Source organism: Lolium perenne, chromosome 3 (assembly GCF_019359855.2).
Source record: "Lolium perenne isolate Kyuss_39 chromosome 3, Kyuss_2.0, whole genome shotgun sequence".
Classification (NCBI taxonomy): Eukaryota; Viridiplantae; Streptophyta; class Magnoliopsida; order Poales; family Poaceae; genus Lolium; species Lolium perenne.
In genome coordinates this window covers 69738233-69759177 of record NC_067246.2, presented here as the reverse complement: position 1 = coordinate 69759177, position 20945 = coordinate 69738233, and the positions used below count along the sequence as shown (strand labels likewise).

Sequence of the window (20945 nt, the reverse complement as noted above, 5' to 3'; positions counted from 1 at the left end):
GTGACATGCTGACTTCAATGCACTGCAAGTTAAAACGGAGTCCTCTATTATCTCTAGGACTATGTTTGACATTGTAACTGGATATAATACAGATTCAGATAGTTTTCACACTGAAGCACGACTTTAACCTGGGATATTGTTCATCTACAAGAACAAATAAATCCAGCCCAAACTCAATATAACTTTTGATGAGTTTGCATCAAACCAACCAGTGATAGTGCAATACCTATGATCGCCCCATTCTCTGAAGGTTACAGGCCAAAGCCCCCTGTGCTAGACTTACACCGGGGTAAAAGTCTTCTGCATATATTGTGCCCAATATGGTAAAATCGCGATCTCCAGGTCTTCTAATAATGGGAATTTCAAACTGTTTGATTTGCCAGTTAGATGCGACCACCATTTTTACATTGCTGATTTCCCATCTGCAGTACTTAGCCAAAACAGGAAAGAAAAGTATTTTCAAACTTCACATAATGCTCCACAATTCAGTTGAATATCATTTTTTCAGATATGTGAAACTACTAAACATCCAAGTTGTTCTCGTCTTAATCATTGGTAGCAATAACTGGGGCCAACAAGTTTCTCAACAGATCATTCCTTGAGGATAGGGATGAACAGCAGCATGTCTAGTATCTGAGTTTGCATGCTGCATAAGTGCATAACTAGTAATAACTTATACTTGCGGGGAATGCTTCATGAGCTGCGAGAAAAGCTTTATACAATAGTAATATGATTGTCAGCATAAGCCGGAAAATAGGAAGGACAACACATGTGTTACTGGACTTCTACACATATTCAGCATCTCTATAGCTGTTTCACAGCAGTTACACCTCCAGAGGAATACTGAGGAGACTATACATTCACAGCAAAAGGTGTTTTTTAATAACTCAAGCCAAACCCACTGCAATTCTATGGTGAAGAGCACAAGATGATCCTTTGTGTAAGCAGTGGTGGCTGGATAATCAGAAGTACGAAGGCTCATGTTGATGTGTGTAGCTTGTTCGAGAATAACAATATGTATGTAGCTACAGAAGATGCCTTTAAGCACAACACAGCTGATGTAGTATCCTTTCTGCATGCATGTGCAGGCTCATTTCACAAAGATGCTCACTTCTTGAACTTGAACCTTAGCAGAGTGGCTAAGAGACAGATATAAACGAGCCTAGCATATGGAATGAGCTCTCAATCTCATCTTGTATGCAATGGTACCTTTTGTTGCTTAGTGCTAAGTTCTGCTAGTGATCATCCTCACTGTCTTCGTCGTCATACTTTTGAGATCCCCAGAACTTGGAAACCTCCTCGCCAGGTGAAGCTACAGGCACCGAGGATCTCAGGAAGTCTTGATAGTGCAACAGGCTGCCTTCGGTAGAACTCCTCCCTGTGGTGATAATCCTACACCCATCCACGGCCATGGCTGACAATGTGCTTCTCCCAGCTGATTTAACGGGATTGTTGCAACTCAATGTGTTCACCAAGTGCCCCGTCTTGGTTTCCCAGACATGCACCTGACCATCCCATGGGGCTCCCGTCACTACCTTGTATGGATCCAAGTGAAGCAACATCACAGGACCATCTGAATGCAATTCTGCGACTGTATTTGCAAGTTCTTGGGACTTGCGAATATCCCACAGAAGAGCCCTGTCAAAATGATAGTAATAAATAGATAAGGTTCCCAAGACAGTTCAAGCCACAAGCATGAGAAAAGCACTGATTGTACAGATATTGTGAGCTTACTTGTCTTTTATGCCTGTGCATATTAACCATTCAGAAGGTAGCATCTCACAAGAAAGTATTCTTTGGTTGCGAAGTGCAAGAACAGAAGACTTCTTCATTGTCCTCAAGTCAATTGCTGTCACTTCGGATCCAGCAGCAATGTAACAAAGAGATTCATAGCATTTGATAGCAACTGGCGGACCACTTGAGTTAAGGTGAGTACCCCCAACGCAAGATGATGAGACACTGGATGGAGGTGCCATTGTATCCCACACTTTCACCTATGATGCAGCATAATAAATTAACATTATGCAAATATACAAAAAACAGAGCTTACCATGAGCATAAAATGGCTGTCCCATGACAATAAATATGCTATTAAGGTTTAGTGTGGACCATACATAAGATGTTAAACAATATTAATAATATCTCAGGTAAATTTTTCTTCCGATCTCCCATACCTTTGTATCTTTGGAACTGCTCACCAACAGTGAGGATTTATGCCTGAAGAGCAGAAAAGAATATCAATCATTGTGCTGATGGATCATGATTTAATAAACCTCGGAATGGCTAGTGTAAATTATTCCGTCAATTACACATGCTAGATATAACTGCCATTAGAATCAAATGATAAGACCGCTACTTGTAACTTTTGGTTTCTTGTGTTTTCTTGCCATCTGGTTCAAGTTTTGAAGAGCCTAAGCATTGTAAACTTTTTCTTCTTCAAACTTATGGATAGGATTTATTTTATTAAAGAAATGGAATGCAGGAAAAAATAAGATCCAAGTGTAAGAACTTCCTAAGTTTGTCCGGCAAAGTTAGTACCATATTCGAGAACATGGAAGTTCAGGGCAACAGCATGGAAACCTTGTAACTATAGAAGTCATTGGAATGCATTCCAGTCAGATAAATAGTGTACATGCCAACAAAAACAGCTACCTAGTAGTTGAGTAAGTTCCACTCATCAGACAGTACATACCAAGCAACAGACAAAAGTGACAGTGTTTTTTCATGTCCATGCAAAGTTGAGATTAGAGGATGCTTTTTTGCCCTTGTGCTCATAGACCAGAGGCGAATGGTGCAGTCTTCACTACCAGTTGCAAGTACTTTAAATTCACCGTCACCAAGCAATTTGTCAGCCACAGCAGTAACAGGTCCTGAATGGCCCTTGTAACAGCGTGACAGGCCCTACATAAAATAAAAGTAAAAAATCACTCCTAACACTAGCTTCGTATCACGTGACAAAAAATTAGCCAAACTAAACTGATGCAAGGAACACATTCAGACTATAGAGTTCAACACACTGTAACCCATGAACGCTGCAAAAATAAGATAAAATAGATAAGCTTGTCATCATCTGATCATGCAGGTGCGCATCCGTATGTTACAGTGTTACACCAAAAGAATTCAAATAACAATGAAACAAAAACTTGTAGGACTAGGAGATAAAGCTTATTACAAATGAACTAAATGGAAATAAAGAGTAAGAAAAGGTCAGAAAGTAATTTTCACTTTCATCTATCTGCCAGTGAAATTGAGCTTTAGAGTTGTATCTACTATCTATACAAGAAAAGAAATTAGATTTCAAAAGCACACCCCAATGCAGATGTGCTATCATAAGAGAAGATGTTAGCTAACCGTTACATTATTTGACAAGGTAATTTAGATACATCCTCATCACTACCTTTCTGCAGCGGCACCTTCTTACCCGCACACCCTGCTGCCTTTGCAGGTCGTGGAGCACAACTTAGTCTCTCCCACTCCCCATTCATCAGGTCAGGGCGAGTCTCAACCAATATGTACTCAACCATATGATGCGTGTGGCAAGGATGAGGTCAGGCCCTGAGCATGTAGGTTGAGATGACAGGCGAGTGAGACCAGGAAGCCCCTGTTACGGAACGGATGAGAAGAAGGGATAAGAAGAGGACGATCGGGAGGAACAAAGAGGATCAGCATTGTCATAAATGTCCAGTGTGAGCTAAATTTGGACAAAAGTGGTTGTTTAGGCTGCAACTCTACATCAGGATATATCGAAGCAGAAATACCGAGTAAGCATTTCCAAATGGAAACTTTAAAACATCATATATCTAAATATAAAGTGCATCAATGGGCATCACAGGGCTTCCACGTTATATTGTGATAGCTTTGCAGTATTATGGAGCTAGAAGTAACAAAACGAGGAAGAGGCTGATCTTGGGAGGGGGTAATCCATGAGGATGTACAGCACAGCAGGATGTTAGAGGATCATGTGTAATTTCATGTGGAAAATTCCATACATGCGGGCCAGGCTGGCCCAAGGATAATGGGTCCCTGCAGTATCAGATTGGGACTTTGTATCTCCTTCTAAATGAGTTTAATCAGATTAAATCTGCATTATCTCTTGTTATTTTAATAGCAGGTAAATCCTGCTTTATCTTTGGAAGCCAGCATTACATAAGCCGCACCCCTCTTAACCCGAATCTCCTTCTCCATCCTCACCCCAACTACATTTCTTGATTACAATGCTTGAGTGGCGCCTTCTCACGGGCACCTAGTCGGTCCAAGAACTCCTCATGGCCACATGTTCGTACAATGGTCCAGGGTATCTAACATGTAAGCACATGAAAAGCCTGACAAGGCAGAATGAGGGGTACTGCGACATAACTTTGTCAGCAGTTACTGAGGCTGCCATAGTGCGAAGGGACAAGCCAGGGTACTCGGTGGTTGCTTCACAATGTCATGAATAGAAACACCAGAAGTGCAGAACAAGGGAATTACAAAAAAAAAAAAAAGGGAAGCATTTTTTAAAAATTTGACAAGAGTCAGAAAGGAACCAATATGAATCTGACACTAAAATTTATTTTAATAGCTTGTATAATTTTAATAACTATTATTTACAGCCATTAAGTGACCATAGGTTATAGTGGTTAGTTTATTTTTTTGTTATTACTATTTCAAACAACTCTCCATTCATAGACAAAAATACAAAATAAGTGATGATCACCATGGAGTAACCGTTGCGTCTTCACAAAAATAAATTTACATATTGTATTGTAATATCGAAATGAGATACCTTCCAACAAAGACGAACAGTTCTATCTGTGCTTGAAGTGACTAATGCCTTTTCATTTGTATATGTATCACTTCGGAAGAACGGGGTGTCGATTAGTGGGAATAATCTGCACAATGAACCAAATAACACTTAAAGCACTCCTATCTCAGTGACTTTCAGCAATTCTAGGGACAATAGCACCGTAATTATAATGCAAGCATGTACAAGAATATAGGAATTAGGGGAAAGGCCAAGCACAGAGAGAACTATGAAACAATAAAAGTTAACCTATGAGATGAGGATACTATATCCCAAACAAATACCAAACAGCTTTCATGGAAAGGATTTACAACAATTCTTGTTTGCTAGGAAACAAGATAACAAAGTACAGTAATGGATGTTACTACGATTGTAGATTATAATGAACTAAAAGAAGAGTCACCAAGAAGTGACACAAAATAGAACTGCAAAGTCCAAAGATATAATCATGTACTGGAACAGAGTGAAGTTACCTACTTGTCTAACAAATGGAAGCAAAAAACAAATCAAAATTAATATATTATAAGTCCAATGAGCTCATTCACTTCCAAATAACATGTCATAACATCCTACTACACCAAACATAAGGTGTGCAGTATATGAGCATTATATAGCCCTCACTGATATTAATCAAGAAAGTAGAAAAATAACTGCAAAAGTTATGGGTCCTATGGCAATTAGTGACTACCTGGAGTTACTAAATAGCTCCATAATCACCAATGATCCGATATATCATCAGTTAAATGTTCTGAAAACGTTCTCATATTCTTGTTAGCTAAACAAGTTGCAATTCTACCTGAAAATTGATGTGTGTCCCACACAAAAAATACATATACAAATACTACTTCAAATCTACGAAAATATCATAAACAGAGTGTGCTTTCTTCGATAATGAGAACTAGATCCTGATATCCACTGAATCATCACTAACAGTTAAAGATTTTCTATATGTGAGGATTAAAGAAACTTGCCGAAGACAACAAGTGGATATGGATAGGGGTGTGCAAATCTCACACCGGTGGAAACCGTTTTAAATCGGTTAGTGAAAGTAGTTCATTTCCCTTCACAAATCAAATCTTCATTTCCAGTTTAGTGCAAAAAAAATGAACTAAGCTAAAACCGTCCAAACCGTGAAACCAGGTTTGCCCACCTCTAGATATGGATCCTAAATCCGAATAAATCCATTAGCACATAAATATACTATCTTGATTCATTAAGCTGGGAATAAATCCAAAAATTCAATGGTCACCTCTTTGGTTGCCCCACAGGGTCGAATGATTATGAGTACATGAAAATGATGAAATTGACAAAATAAAAGTTGCATATTACATAAGGTTACTAGAAATGTCTAGAAAAAGCAATGGTTACCTCATACAAGTGATTCTTGCACCATGAGACTTGTAGGTTTCCATCAATTCCATGTTCAGCCAACCAAGGCTCAATCTTTTGGCTACTGGGCCCTGAACAGAAGAAATCGCATGGCATATGTTGATTAGCCCAAAAAAAAGCTTTTGATACTGCAAAAATCTGCAGTACTTAACCACTGTTGATTGAGCAGATTTGCTGTTCTGGTTAAGTACTGCAGATTCTTTTCTTTTGAATCTGCAGTACTTAACCAGAACAGCAAATCTGCTCAATCAAAAACACATAATACTGTTAGATTTTACTCACTTGAGAGAACCAAACATCATTCCTATCAAGCATTAGATGGCTTGGTGCCGACTCAGTGGGATCTAGATAATAAATAGATGATAAGGGGTCATTAAATTTCATTTGATGTACTTCAGTATGCCTCCGAATGTACAGTTCTCTAATCCCCAAAGCTCCACGAGGTACTTGTTGAAACGGCCATTGCTCCCTGAAAGTTCAAATAGTCATGACGCAACCAATAAGTGGGCAGTAAGATATAGATATCTGCTGTTCCCAAACTATTTAAACAGTATATAGTTTGAGATTCTGAAACATTATATATTTTATGTGAGATCACAACAGGATAACACACCATTGATCAACTCACAGAAACTGCGAAACTAGCTGCAAAGCATCAGAGGGGACGAATGAGCATCAATCATTTAGAAGTGGCATCCGTGAAAGTAAACATCCATGCCTGTCACTTTCAAGTTCCATGCACCTTATAATCAAACAAAGTTCATATTGTATAGACAAGGACAATTCCTCCAGCAACAGAATTCTTTCATCTATTCGAACTACCAAAACTATTTTTCCTTCAAAAAGCTACTACCACAGAATCCAAATATAACCTATTTTCGAAATGTACCAGTCAAACATTTCTGGGTTAAAGAAAGAAGAACTAGCACCAGCAACATCAAATTGGTATTACTAGATTCTTCATGGTCTATACGTTTGTAACATATAATAGTACCTCAAACCCTAAAGGCAAGCACCCACCATTGCATGTACAAACAGATTCTTTTATGTTATGTAAGATGGCATTTTACATTGAAATTATGATTAAAATGACACCTTGAAAACTGTGCTAATGTCCAAAAGAACACTTATATTACGACACGGAGGGAGTATACCATAAATGCCAACACTGTTATTTTAAGCTTGAAATATTCTACTGTACTTTTCTGCAGACATACTATAAGACTGCTCATAGTGGGAGTAACATAGCTAGTAACATCACACACCTCAAGGCATTTTGATGACATGACATGCTAATAAATGAAGAAAGAGAGTGAGGTGGTAACTAGCTATGTTACCATAACATCACACACCTCAAGACAAGATGAGTCTACAACATAATAAATGATACAATGTATGACACCACATATAAGTTACTACCCACTATGAAGGTAGTAACCTAGACTAGTAACATGTCATATGTTACTAGTCTAAGTTACTCCCCACTATGAACAGACTAAGTTTCCAGCTTGCAATCCCAACACCCGAGAAAACTAAGAAAGTTGTAAGGTTTGTCCCATTAAATCCATGGACCAACGAACCTCTGATAGTTGCCTATATTAATGTTAGCAATAAATACAACAATCAAGATGAAAGTTCATGCAACATAATAGGAGCTTGTTCCTTTCAGTGCATCTACTGTTCCGAAGTTTGGGGCTTCCTGAGCCTAGCTGGCAACGGAAAAGTTGTTCTCTCAAGCTTAACCCTATCAGCTCAAAACTTATCCTGTACACAATCCTAACACGAAAACCATAGCAGAGGTTCGTAATTCTTCAGTCAGAACCATCGTCACCACACCTAATGTCGTTGCAAATGCATTTTGCCCCCAAATTGTACCTCCAGAAAAGCTCTGGAATCCAAAACCATAACAGGATACCACTCACATGTAAATTTCGGCCCTGAAAATTCAGTGAGCTCTGCCTCTTCCCCCTAGCACACCACCCAAATCAACAATACACCTAGCAATCGCAAAAGAAAGCTAAACCTACTCGATTCGAAACAATTGCCGTACGCAAGCGCTGGCGCACAATTGGGTGCATCGACGTATTGAATCGAAATTCAGAAACGGGCGAGAGCGAGAGGGAAGGGGGTGAAGGAGGCGACCTGTAGAGGAGGTACCAGACGGCGTCGCAGTAGGCGGCGGCGTGCAGCGGGCGGCAGGCCATGGCGAGGCTGGCGACGTCGCGGGCGCAGAGGTGGCGCGCGCAGTGGGCCAGCACGTCGCCATCGAGGTCGGCGAGCGTCCGCCCCGGCAGCGGCGCCGACATCGCCGGCGAACAGAACCCTAGGCCCGTACCACGGTGGCCAGCCAGAGTTTTACAGGCGCGCGTGGAAGGGGAGGAGAGGCGGCGGCGCTTAAGTTTGTTCTCTCTCTGTTTCCATGTCAAAACTTTTTCGAAAACCATATGCGTTGCAGCCTTGCAGTCTTAACAAAAATTTGCTTCTTTATGTTGAAACAACAGTTTGAACAAGAGCCGGTTTTAACTTTTAAATGCTACTACTTTTACTTGTAATAAAAATCGAAAAGACAGATTGGGATTATTTTCATAAAGACTAATTTTACATGGAAAATAGTACTCCCACTAAATTCCGTGTCAAAGAATATGGGATTTTGCTGTTTGGCGATGGTATCTTAGAGTTCACCAGCAGGCCTGTTCACCAGAAATCTAGCACCCTCTTGGTTCCGGAATTTTAAAACATAGGTCTCATAGCATGATATGTGGTTGCCAATCTGATAAACCTGAAGAACAACAGGCTATGCAAAGAGATGTGAACTCACACGAGCCAACACATCCAATCTAGTAAACCTGAAGAACAACAGGCTATGTAAAAGATATTGATGGAGCTTTCGCTCCCTCATGCTTCAGCCTACAGATTAGCAGGGGCCTCGGTTTTCTTTTCGTTCTGGAACTCTAATGAACACCTTTGGTGGCGTCTAAAATAAAAACGCACTCAGCTTCATCCATTGCTCTAGCAGTTATGTATCTAGGACCTTTGACACAAATTGATGCGTCTCTTAACTCCATAGAGATTACTTATCAATACAATTTCTTTCAAATTTAATAAAATTTCTTGTACAGATTCCTCAATACCTGCTATTGTAGAATATTCGTGTGGTACGCTCCCAAATTTGGCAGGTTATCCAGGAAACAACATAAGCAAACTATATTCAGATTTCCATCAGGAAAAGTTATACCAGTGCAGCAAATTAGTGCATTTTTCTCCTTCAGGACCAATGAGGCGCACACAGCAAACAAGGTAATGGGACAGCATAAAAATAGTACTAGTGGTATCACTCAAAGTCTCAAACAATTACTTAAACAGACAAACTGACACTGTTGACAGATTCTGGACGGGAAGACAAGAGAGCCACCCACACAAAGCAAAGAAACACGGCAGCTTAAACTGGGCTGATACCAGCAGAAAGTCTCAAATACACTGGTGTAGCGTTTGCATTCCGGATCCTCCAGCAATCCAGACACACAGGGCACCAAAGCTCCTGCGGGCAGGCCATCAACAAAACCTATACCAATGAAAAACACATAAATGTCAAAGCTCTATTGCAGCAGCCACCAAGGTAGGAACAGCCTACATGCCCAAACGGAAGCGAAAACAATGTCCTCACCATCACCGATCAACTAGAAGAAGGGAAAGATGATCTCCAGACGGCTAACAGTTCTTGCTGCCACCTATGTACAGGAGGTATAGAGATGGATACTCAGATATGTTGGGAAAACATTAGGCATAACCGATGAGAAATTTTAGTTAGCAAGGGACTTACCTCGTGATGCAGCGTTAAGGAAAGCCTCGTCTTCAGGGAACAGCTGCAGATTCCTCGACCTCAGCAGGTATTCAACAGCGGCCTCCTGGAAGTCTACAAGGCTGCCAATTTTTATGAGCTCTGCAAGTGAAGTGATCTGGTCCGCCATCTCAAAGAGCAATCCTTGAGCTATCTCGTCCGCAAAGTTCGTCGCAAACTCGATCTTTTCTTTGTAACAACTGGCTGTGCCATTTCTTCGCTGCGTGTACAGCTTTGCATTCACCCTCTCCCAGCGGAGCATTCGGCTGGCCTTCACATCCACGGACCTTCCACCAGACAGATTTACACGATATCCCACCGTGATTGGCCTGTCGGTCTCTAGGACAACCACATTTAACAGCCAAGAAACCATCCTGTGACGCTCTTCGATAGAAATGTCAAGAGCGGGATCAGCAAGGAAAGCGAGAACTATTTGAAGCAAACCAACACTGAGCAACTCACGCTGATCAACTTTTCTACAACTTCTATCCTCCAAGGTGAAAGAATTGTTCTTCTCAACGGCTTTTGATATTGCCCCGACTCCGATACTACCATAGATGTTGTTAAGCCTTGCTCGAGAGGCAGAAGGAAGGCTGCAAGAAGGATACCAGATAAAAAACGATTCCTGAGGGAGCTTGTCAAACAAATCCTTGAGAAGTAGATCATCAGGAATAAACACGTCCTCCTTCTGTGATAAAATTATCTTTCCATCCACACAAACTGGAACCTTGGCACAACCTGAAAGAAGTTTCTCCGTGTTCTTGCTCCACTTCTTTGCAATGTACTTCCAGAAAGAAGCACAGTCGACTATCGATAGCTCACTGGACAAGCTCTCCCATGTGCTCCATAGCTGGCAGTAGTCTTCCGCACACGGAGCATGTCTTACACCAAGAGCAGATGAAAAGAAGTCGAGCAGCTTCCCTTCATAGTATTTTCCCAAGACATGCAGTTGGCTGCTGAAAAGATTGTCCGGATCATGAAGAACACAGCTTAGCGGGCTCACCCAGGCCCCACTTTCCCTTTCATTCGGTATCCAAATCCAATCACTCTTTTTGTCCATAGGTTCCCAGTTGCACTCCTTAAGGTACATGTATATCCGAGAAATAGTAGCAGTATCTTTGTGGTTCCTCAGATGCTGAGCAATAAGGCCATGTCCAGATCTAACATCCACAATTGCTCCAATTTCCGCAAGGACATCTTTGAAAGAGGCTATTTCTGAACCATAGAAAGATTCATCGATGAAAGGGCCATCCTCCTTGTAGATATAAGACTGCTTTCGATCAAAGAGTATACATTCATCAGGACATTTGTATCCCAGTGTTGTCCTCAACCAGCGGCAGCTACTGATTTTCTCCCCAAAGTCCTTAGGAAACTTTGTTGTACAAGCCAACCAGCTCCGGATAGACCGAAGTAATGACAAGACCGTGGCTGCGGATATGTTCACAGGATGCTTAGGAAAGTTTAGACCACTAATGACAAACCTAGCACCATCTTTCACTTCTGTAGTAACACCTAGCCCCTTCAGCTCATGTTTGTAACCATGTATTTCCTTGCTTAAGCCATCATGAGAGTCATCATCATTTATGAAAGGTAAGTCTGCTATTGGTGACAGAGATTTCCATTCTTCGTCATATAATATCGCATCCGAGGGAGACCTGAATCCCAACGATGTGCGCAACCACTTCTCATTCTGCATGCCATTGAAAAGTTCGACAGGAATAGGGCTTTGCTTTCTCAGCTGGCGATAAGATGCTAGTAGAGCTAGGACAGTCACCTTTGTAAGTGATGACTTAAGGACCATCTTCTTAAAGATATTTCCTATAGCCTTCGATGCCTCCTCAAATCTTATGATCAATCCAGTCTTCTTCAACTCTTCTTTGTACGAACTGATTTTACTCTCGTAAAATCCAACATCAACTACAGGGATTCCATCAAAGACCTTTAAAAGGCACTCCCATTCAGGTTCCAGAAGAAAAGACTCATTGGGAGCTCGGAATCCCATGCTGGTCTTCAACCATTTTAATTCTTTAAGCTTCTTTAGGAAGTCATCACATGAGCTTACATACCGGATGCACTTGAGGATAAGTACAGTAGCATCACAAGTAACAGCAGCAGAACTGAACTTGAAATTATCAATTACAAGCTGGTAGTTGTTTTCAAAACCAACGACAACACCAAGCAATTTCAGCTCTGGTTTATACGCAAGGATGTCCTCACCATAGAACTTGACATCAAGGAATGGTTGGTTACTGATACAAGATGCCACTGCCCACTCTGAATCATAGACAATACAACTAGCAGGAGACATGTAGCCGAGAGTACTCTTCATCCACCGCGCATCTTTGACATGATTAATCAGTTCACTTGGTGACAGAACCTTCTGTTGAAGAAACCGAATCAGCCGAAGCAATGCGTATACGTTCTCTCTGGTTAGCATGTTGTTTGCAGCCATTGACATGAGGCGGCTGCCAATGTAAGCTGACGCCTCCCTAAACTCAGATCTTACACCAATTGCCTTGAGTTCCTCTTTGTACTCATGCAGTTTGTTTTGGTAGAACTGTTGATCGATCATTGGTATATCAACAAAGGAAGATCCATCTTGCAGAAGATTACTCCACTCAGAGTTGGATAGAAATGATTCGTTTGGTGGCTTGTAACCAGCTGATGTCATCAGCCAACTTCCCTGTTGTACACAAGCCAAGAACCTAGCCGGTAATGTTACTCTTCTCGATTTCAAATTCTGTATCCACTCTAGTAGCAAGATCGCATTGCCCACAGTTAGAGGGGACGAGACAGTAGGGAAACTTGCGTTCGGAGGGTGTATGAATGGCACATCTGATGCATGCAACTGTGCCTTGATGAAAGACAAGAGCTGGCCTTCGGATGTGTAGTTCCCAGCAAAACAGCCTGCTGACTTGTAATCTGCATGCAGTTCAATGTAGTTCTCATTCGTCCATGGGTTAGTGCCGATCAGTTCAATCCATTTGCTACCCTTCGCAGGTACCAGAATGCTGCTTCTTGTCTTGACGGAATTGCCATAGCTGTCAATCACTGGCATGACACGGCACAGTTCAGCTAAATTGTAGCTTTCTAGGTGACCCTTTTGAGATGAGTGGTACAGAAAGTGAGCCAAAGCAATGACAGGCCTTCTATCAGTGTTCAAGGAACTAGCAACAGTAAGTCCATAATTGTACACGGATGTAGACTCCACTTTTGCATGGCTGTGAAGCCATTGTATTATTGTTGACTTCCGTGGGAAATCTTCTAGAGCTGTCTGTGTGCTGGGAGGCAGAAAAAAACGTCCAGATGACAGAAACTCCTGGTTCCAGCTGATGAGCCATGATATGCACTTCTTCTCAGATACAAGGCACAATCTATCGCTCGATTGACTAGCTCTAGATATGCTCCAGAAAGAGATAGCATTGTTCCTATCAACATACTTCAGCAGGGGAATAGACAACATGTTTGTTCCACAAAAGAAATTTTGCCAATTATCCACGACAAACGATATGATTTCCAGATAAAGTTGTTCATGTACCTCCTTGAGAAGATTAGACCCCTCAATGCACTTAGCATACCATTCAGAGCTCACACTTTTAACACCCAGAAATGCAAGCACACTATTGTGTGTACTCTTGTCAAAATGAGAGCTGAGGATGTAGGTTCCATGGGTGGACAGATTCTTCAGATCCACTCCGGACTCTCGCGCCTTGCCAAGGATATCCCAAAAGGTTGGTTTGAGCCGAGCAACCGAGTCAGGCTTGCAAAATATCTTTTGTGAAGTGTGAGACTCACATGGCACTATATTCTCAAGAAGAACCTTGTCTTTGATGCCAGACCTAACTGGCTCAAGCAATGGGATTAGTGAAGGATTGACCGGTAGGAAACGGAACATAGATGGAAGTGACATTGCTGGTGCATCAGCTCTGGACTTCACAAGTGCTACAAAAGCATTCAGGAAAGCATTTGGGACAGACTCTAGAATTCCCTTGTTCCATGGACTGTCGAACAGTATTGCCTCTCTTGATGATGCAAGGAGGAAGTCAGCCTGGATGATGAAGGGAAAGTTGGTTACCATTTCCGTGGGAAGGAAAGCATATACACCAGGAGATAGCTCCTTCCCACGGGATAGACGCTCACCCTGTGGGAAGGCTAGAGTGATGACCCACTCGTCAATCTCAGTACGTTTGTCCACTCTATTCTCTGGCTTCACAGGGAACTTTTGCCTCCACATGTAGTACCCGCATTCTTCTTCGTTCCCATCTTCTTGAGCTGATAAATGAAGAGTATAAGACTCTGCATGCATGTTCTTTCTCATTTGGTAGTTCTTTTCGCTGGATATTGCAATCTCACTAACAGTGCTGGCTCTCGGGTTGCAATTATCTTCTCGGACGGAAAGCTGCCTGATCTTTGACAGAAACAACAGCATTTCAGGATGCAAGTTTGAGAGCTGCTGCTTAACCGCAGTAACCTTCTCATCCTTCAAAGGCAGGATGATACAGGTTGCTGGAAGGTTTTTGGAACACCCATATATCTGTTTGACATCCGATAGGCTAGGTCTGGATTCAACCCACTCAGGGACAATGTATCCAATATTACATTCTGCACAGGGATTCTCATTAAACTTGATTTGATACCCATTACTGAATATGTGGGGCTGGCTCGATATAAGGAACACACTTTTGAATCCAATACCTAAATCAAAAGAGACAGATATTAGAACTTGTAAGTTTCAATATAAGGGGAACATGATATGGTAAGCATATACATAACCACACATGGGTAAAACTGATGAATTGGATTAGCAATGATTACATTCATAACAAAAATAGGAATACATGGATATTTTGCACATCTTATCTTGCTAGGCATGGAAAAACTTACCCGTATTGCCTTACAAACAGAAGTGGAGTATAGTCTTGATAAATACACAGAAATGCTTAAATTGTATTTATACCATGTATGCATAATGCATTCGAGGGATCTGATTCAGTAAGCTATTGCTGAAGAGTAAGTGACAGAATTTGCTTGCCAAAGGCAGCTTTCTTGGAGCTTACCAAGAAATAAACTTTACACAGCAAGTCCAACAAGAAAATAAATCCACGCATTTCCAAGACAGAGTAGATAAAGAAATGGCATCTTAGCATCTAATAATATTTCAAGTAGCAACATATGATACATGTCACGTCTTATTCTAGAAACAATGGAGAATCAAGATTCATTTTTAATATTGAAATCTTTGATCCAATGCCGACAATCAATCTCATAAAATATCCAGAAACTATTTGAACTCCATTTACTGCTGAAAAAGTGACGAATCCATTGGTATGAGTTTAGACCATTCGAAAAAGGTCAATAGTTCATTTACTACCCAATAATCCTCAAACCATAACTTGGCCCAAAACATTCTGTAGGATGGGGTTATTTACACCTTGTACCCAAAAACCACTTTCCAAAAAATACATAACGTCTGAGAACATTCACTCCATCACCATTCAAATTAAGTAAAAAATAAAATTCTAGAAATTTTACATATCTTTTAAGCAATTGAAGCTACCATCATGTTTGACAAGAAAAGTTCCAACCAATGACCCTCTAACGAAATGAAGTACAGTACTAACAGTAAAAAGTAAATTCCAAATGGCCAAAAAAAAATCTCAAAAGGATGTTGTGAGCTGCAAAGATTAACCTTTCTCTCCAATGTAACCCTTGTCTCTGTTTCCCTTTTTTGTTGACTTCCCCACACGACAAATGGACTCAATATTTGATTTAGAGAACCCCCTCTCATTGTTAAAAATGAATAAAGTTGATGATGCTCCAGATCCTGTGATGTCATTAGATGTAACAAGGAACTCCAAAGATGGTGCTACTCCCTCAGGATACTCATTGTCTTCAGCATTCTAGTTATTGAGGAATAAAATATATTAAAATAAATACGAAATGGAGAAAATAGAACTGAATTGCGTTAGTCAGACATGCATTACACATACCAAATGATGTAACCTTAAAAATATTAGTATGTATTCTCTTAGTACGATTTGAGAAAAAACACATGTAGCGACAGACAAATTTTGCAGCCACTTCAACAGTCATGACACTAGCAAACTCTATCAAGTTATCCAAATGAGTACATTTGAAATAACATGTAAAGTAATAGTTGTACACATATAGTTGAATCCTAGGACATCGAAATGGCACATGTAATTCTGTACTCATGTATGACAAGAATGGTCTAAGTTCAACTGAATATTTAGGACGAGAAGACGTCTTTAATGTGAATATTGAAGAATTAGAAATGATTTGCATACGGATGTGTTGCTTACTAGTATCACTAGGTAAAACCATATCATCAACAAACTATAACAATTACTTCACCTTGAAGAAATAGATGAAGGTTTAAGAAGCATGCAATCAAACCATTACATATTTATTGTTGTCATGGAAATATGTTCACAGTATAACTTTTTCATTTCATACGAAAGTGATGGATGAAGTTGCATACTCGGGACAATGACCACACTTGAGTTAAAGTCTATATTTCGCCACCTTTTATATAATTACTTGAAAACCATGGTTATCTTTGAACCTAGGTTAAAGAAATAGGTTCATGACCTGACATCAAACTGCATTGCATACAGATGATGTTAGACATATATTCATGTATTTAAATGTGCAAATTAAAACCATATGGCAACCAGGTATTACAATGATATAGAAAGGCTACTATGTTTTGTCAAATCAGATGGAAATCTCGATCTATTACTTCCGATCTGGAGAATGGTAGGAAAATGTTCTCTCTTTTTTCTGTTGGCACCCCGAAAACACTATTGTGAGTGTCTGGACCCCTGTCCCTCCCAAGTCGCTCCCGCGAGCGATCGGGGGGAAACCCTAGCCGCCGGGCCTAGGCCCCCACTACTCCCTCCCCTCTCAACCGCCGTGGCGCGCTGATTGGGTGAAGCTCGGATGGCGTTGGCAGCGGGGATTTTTCTCCCCCCGCTCGGTGGTGGTTGCCGAATGTGGGCGTCGTCGAGTGGTGGCGGCGCGCTAATGTCGGGCGCAACTGCGCGGTGGCCGGCGATGGTGGCGGAGGTCGGGACACGGTGGTGGCGTCCGTGGCAGTGGTAGCTTGATTTGGCTCGGCCCAGATCTGGGTGCTAGTGCTCAGCACGGAGGTGGTGACTAGCTCGACTAGCGGCGGCGCAACGTACATGACGGCGCGGTGCTATCCCCGGGCATCGTGGCACTGGTGCTCACCTGTTGGACGGCTTGGTCTCAGCCAGGACGGGCGGTGCGGTGGAGCGATGTTGCGGCGACACCGCTCATGGCGGCACACGGCATGGCGGCGAGGCTGGCAGTGGTGGTAGATCTGAACGTTGCCAGGCTGCAAGTGGACGACGGCGGCAACCTTGGCGCAGCAGCATGGCAATGGGCTAATCTGGCCTGATCTGGGCTTGGAAGACTGATCTGGGCCTGATTGGCCATGCCGCTGCGCCCGGACAGCGACCGCCTCGGACGGAAGAGGGTGGTTCCTCTTCCCCTACCTTTGGTTGTTGCATGGCCTAGTGGTTGCAGGTCATGGTGCTAGCCTACCTCTCCCGATCCATCAGCCTTGCGGTGTGTTGTTGGTTGCGTGATGAGCTCGAGTTTGTGGATGCCGCGGCGGCGGCCTCGGAAGGTAGACCGTGCAGGTGTCTATTCGGCGGACAACATGGCGGTGGTGATGGTCATGTTCTTTGGTCATGTGGGTGGCGACGAGCAGGTGGTGAGGGACCCTGGTTGTGGCGGTGCTTCGGTATTGACATCTCTCAAATGGAGCTTTGAAGGCCAGGCTCGGGGAGCGTTTCATCGCCAACGGCAGCGGTGCCTATGGGTACCATTACCCTCCCAAGGCGCCACTGTGGGTACCTTCTTCACGTTAGGGCTCTAGGTGAAACCCCTTGACCGTTGGTCTCGTCGACAACGGCATGGTGCGCCATTACCCTCTTGGGGCCATCGTCGTGGAGCTCTATTCCCTGCGGACTCGCTTCGGTGTCGCCGGTGGCAAGTGTTGGTTCTTCTTGTACTTTTTTGTTTATCTTTGATCTGCTGTGTAAAAGGTTTCTTCCTTGTCATCTTGTATCGGTTCAGTCGTGTGGCTTTATTTATAAAGCGGGGCAAAAGCGTGTTTCGAGGGAAAATGTTCTCTGGGCTAAAAGCTAAAGTGGTTACATCTTACCTCGGTTTAAAGTTGATGTTTTTGCGTGAAAGATCTAGTCTTTGTTTTCTATTAAACAAAAATGGTTACATCGGATCTGAATTTGGAACTTAATCAGTTGATCATTTTTAGCACTCCTAGTAAAGGAACGGAGTGCCAAAGAAATAGGAAAGGACTCGTATCAAGAAAGCAAGATTTTTCACCTGGACTAACTCCATGAGGAAGTGCACATCTTTGGAGTAAAGCTCCTGGCTGAGATAGTTCACCGCCTGGTGCATGTCCTCCGCCAGCGGGTTCTGCTCGCCGCGGCCGATGTAGTAGCGCTCGCGCCGGATTTTCTCCACATGCTCCCGGGCCGCCTCCGCCAGGATTTTCTCCACATGCTCCCGGGCCGCCTCCGCCATCGTCGCCGGCGACGACGACGACACGGAATCCAACTGGGCTCCGGAGAGGAAGCGGTGGTTACGGTTTTTTGAGGTGGAAATTGGACGAAGGGGAGCGCGGCCGCTCAGCTCCTGGGGTTCTTCACCGTCTTTAAGGAGTTGGGTGTGTTTATTGGGCATCCTTTGCGGCCGCAGAGATCGCTTTCTTTTCCCCATTCAGAGCTTTTGATTTCTGCAATTGATACAACTTTAGCGGAAAAAGCAGGCGATGAGGCAGTAGCTTTGCTGCTTTAATCGTAAAGCTAGCCCAAACTAGGGTTTCTAGCTAGCGTCCTCGCCTCCGTCGCACCTTTCCTTCACTTTCCTTCCCTAACACTGTGTTTGGATGTATGAATTGAGCCTCGGAATTGCCTGTATGGAATTGGTAGACCGAATTCCGCTGTTTGAAGTGGCTCAGAATTTGGACCGTGGAAACGTCGACCCAATTCCACGCCCGCCCGCGGCCTGTGTTAAGTGGCCTCGTTCCTTTCCGAGCTCCACAGCTCGGAAAGGCTCGGAAAGGCTCGCGTACCCGTTCGTGACACAGCCAAAAGAGGAAACGCAGCGGCGACAGAGGAAGCGCAGGGGCGGCGGCGGCTCTGGCTCCGGTGAGTACCCCCTCCGTCCTCCTCATCCCCGCCCTCCGGCTCGACTCAGTCGGTCGCCGCGCTCGACTAGCACGCCTGCTGTAGCGCCCGTTCGCCGGCTCGACTCAATCGGTCGCAGTCCCCTGGCCCCCAACCCTAGATCGCCCCAAGTCAACGGCGGATGGCAGGGGCACGTTGCGGCGGGCGGAGGCTAGCAGCGGCGGGCTGGGGCAAGCAGCGGCAGGCGGAGGCAAACGGCGGCCTGCTCCGACCGGCCCCTCCCCAACATGCCCTTCTTCCTGTACGTGTATGAGTGCTAGATGTTCTAATTTTTTTTTTCTCTGAAATTTGCAGAACCATTGGAGAACTGGTCCCCTTGGTGAGTAATTAATCATCCACTCTATGATCTGTGAGATTCGAATTTCTGCAGTATACATATGTGTTCATGTCTATGTTTGCATTAGAGAATGGATACTAGTACTACAAATGGTAGAATGTATGATTTTAATTGGCTAAGCCCAAAATAATTAGAATTCTGTATTGTGTGCATTGTAGAATAATCATGTCTCATCATGAGTTGGTTGCTTACATTACGGAAGAGAACAAAAGAAGGAAAAGGAAAAGGATAAGGCTAATATTGACGAGGCAGTTTTTAGAGATGTCATTTGTTGCTCTAGCTCATCTTAGCACGCAGAGGGGACCGAGGAACTTAGGATGTTTCAATGATGATGAGGAGAAAATCGCATATAGAAAGTACATCTTGAAAAAAACATATGATGGGTCCGAGGCATATTGCTATGATAAGCTCCGCTTAACTAAAAGAAACTTTCATGATCTTTGTGCTTTGGATGGGATTGGGATAAAAACATGGTGTCAGTTGATAGTGATGAAGTGTGGACTCGATATGTGGAGGTAGTTAACATTTGGGTGATTCCGAAATCATAACAGCGTATGCGAAGTTGACTGCCAATGAACGCTCCTTTGAATGTTTCATGGCGCTCCCCGAGGACATGAAGAAGGCATATCTGTTGGCCTTACCATGATGATTCCTATGATGTGTGGTTGTTGAGATGAACTATGTTTTATGTCATGTACTTTGGTTATGAACTGTCCTCTTGTGTTATTTGTGAGAGACATAATCTATCGTATGTAAGACATAATCTATCCGTTGTGCTATTTGTGTGAGACAATCTTATTATCCATGTTATGATGGTTTTTAATGTTATTATGTGTGGAAAATTATATGATAAACATCGAATATACTGTTTGTATACATGTAGACAAGTTTTTATTGCAAAAACTGAACAAAACTGTCAATTCCATGCCCTGGACATCCAAACATGATTTAGAATTGGGTGCTAGCCTGTGATTCCCTGCAGAAATTCCATATACATCCAAACAGCAGAAATGGAATTGCAGTCCATTTCCTTTCCAACTTGGAAATGGAATTTCTGGCCCAATTCATTTCCGAGCTCCAATTGCAACATCCAAACACAGTGTAAGGGTATCTGAGCGACCGTTCGCCCAGGACGATAACGCGTCTCGTACCATCTCTAGTGGGGCGACGCATAGTGAGCGGGCCGTCACAGCGAAGCTGACGCCCATTTCCCCGACCACACCATTGCTAGAGCATACCCTATCCACCCGACCGACGCCATGGGGAAGAAATGCTGGCCGTTCCGCAAGACCAAGAACGACCAAGAGGCTAGCGGCTCGCGGTCCGGCAAGAAGC

At 42.9% G+C, this 20945-nt stretch overlaps 2 protein-coding genes and 1 long non-coding RNA gene across 4 annotated transcripts; 1 reads left to right on the top strand and 2 right to left on the bottom strand.

Annotated features, from left to right (window-relative positions):
- Positions 1-679: 679 nt before the first annotated feature.
- Positions 680-8606, bottom strand: LOC127341561 (uncharacterized). The gene is made up of 8 exons (XM_051367429.2): positions 8315-8606; positions 6455-6641; positions 6152-6243; positions 4766-4871; positions 2693-2901; positions 2175-2217; positions 1735-1994; positions 680-1638 (listed from the first exon to the last, which is right to left on the bottom strand). Exons 1-8 carry the CDS (start codon positions 8476-8478, stop codon positions 1236-1238), a joined length of 1464 nt encoding a protein of 487 aa, XP_051223389.1. The 5' UTR covers positions 8479-8606; the 3' UTR covers positions 680-1235.
- Positions 8607-9410: 804 nt separating this feature from the next.
- On the bottom strand, positions 9411-18803 carry LOC127341562 (uncharacterized). Of its 2 annotated transcripts, XM_051367431.2 has the most exons (6): positions 18600-18803; positions 18408-18563; positions 15700-15910; positions 9993-14705; positions 9837-9900; positions 9411-9734 (listed from the first exon to the last, which is right to left on the bottom strand). In XM_051367431.2, the coding sequence occupies exons 1-5, from the start codon at positions 18801-18803 to the stop codon at positions 9881-9883; spliced, it is 5304 nt and encodes a 1767-aa protein (XP_051223391.1). In that variant the 3' UTR covers positions 9411-9734; positions 9837-9880. The 2 variants fall into 2 exon arrangements, with proteins under 2 accessions (XP_051223391.1, XP_051223390.1); XM_051367430.2 differs by having other exon boundaries at positions 18408-18803.
- A 156-nt stretch (positions 18804-18959) lies between these two features.
- On the top strand, positions 18960-19856 carry LOC127338220 (uncharacterized). The gene is made up of 3 exons (XR_007874244.2): positions 18960-19234; positions 19568-19592; positions 19769-19856. It is a non-coding gene; the product is annotated as an uncharacterized lncRNA (long non-coding RNA).
- The last annotated feature ends 1089 nt before the right edge of the window (positions 19857-20945 follow it).

Coding starts and splice junctions, on each gene's coding strand:
- LOC127341562 (XM_051367430.2), bottom strand. CDS start 18,803: ATGGGGAAAAGAAAGCGATCTCTGCGGCCGCAAAGGATGCCCAATAAA. Junction 14,706..15,699: donor GGGTTACATTGGAGAGAAAG/GTTAATCTTTGC, acceptor CTTTTGATTTAG/GTATTGGATTCAAAAGTGTG. Junction 9,901..9,992: donor CCTTAACGCTGCATCACGAG/GTAAGTCCCTTG, acceptor TCCTGTACATAG/GTGGCAGCAAGAACTGTTAG.
- LOC127341561 (XM_051367429.2), bottom strand. CDS start 8,478: ATGTCGGCGCCGCTGCCGGGGCGGACGCTCGCCGACCTCGATGGCGAC. Junction 4,872..6,151: donor GCAAGAATCACTTGTATGAG/GTAACCATTGCT, acceptor TTCATTGTGCAG/ATTATTCCCACTAATCGACA. Junction 2,218..2,692: donor TCACTTTTGTCTGTTGCTTG/GTATGTACTGTC, acceptor TCTGCTCTTCAG/GCATAAATCCTCACTGTTGG.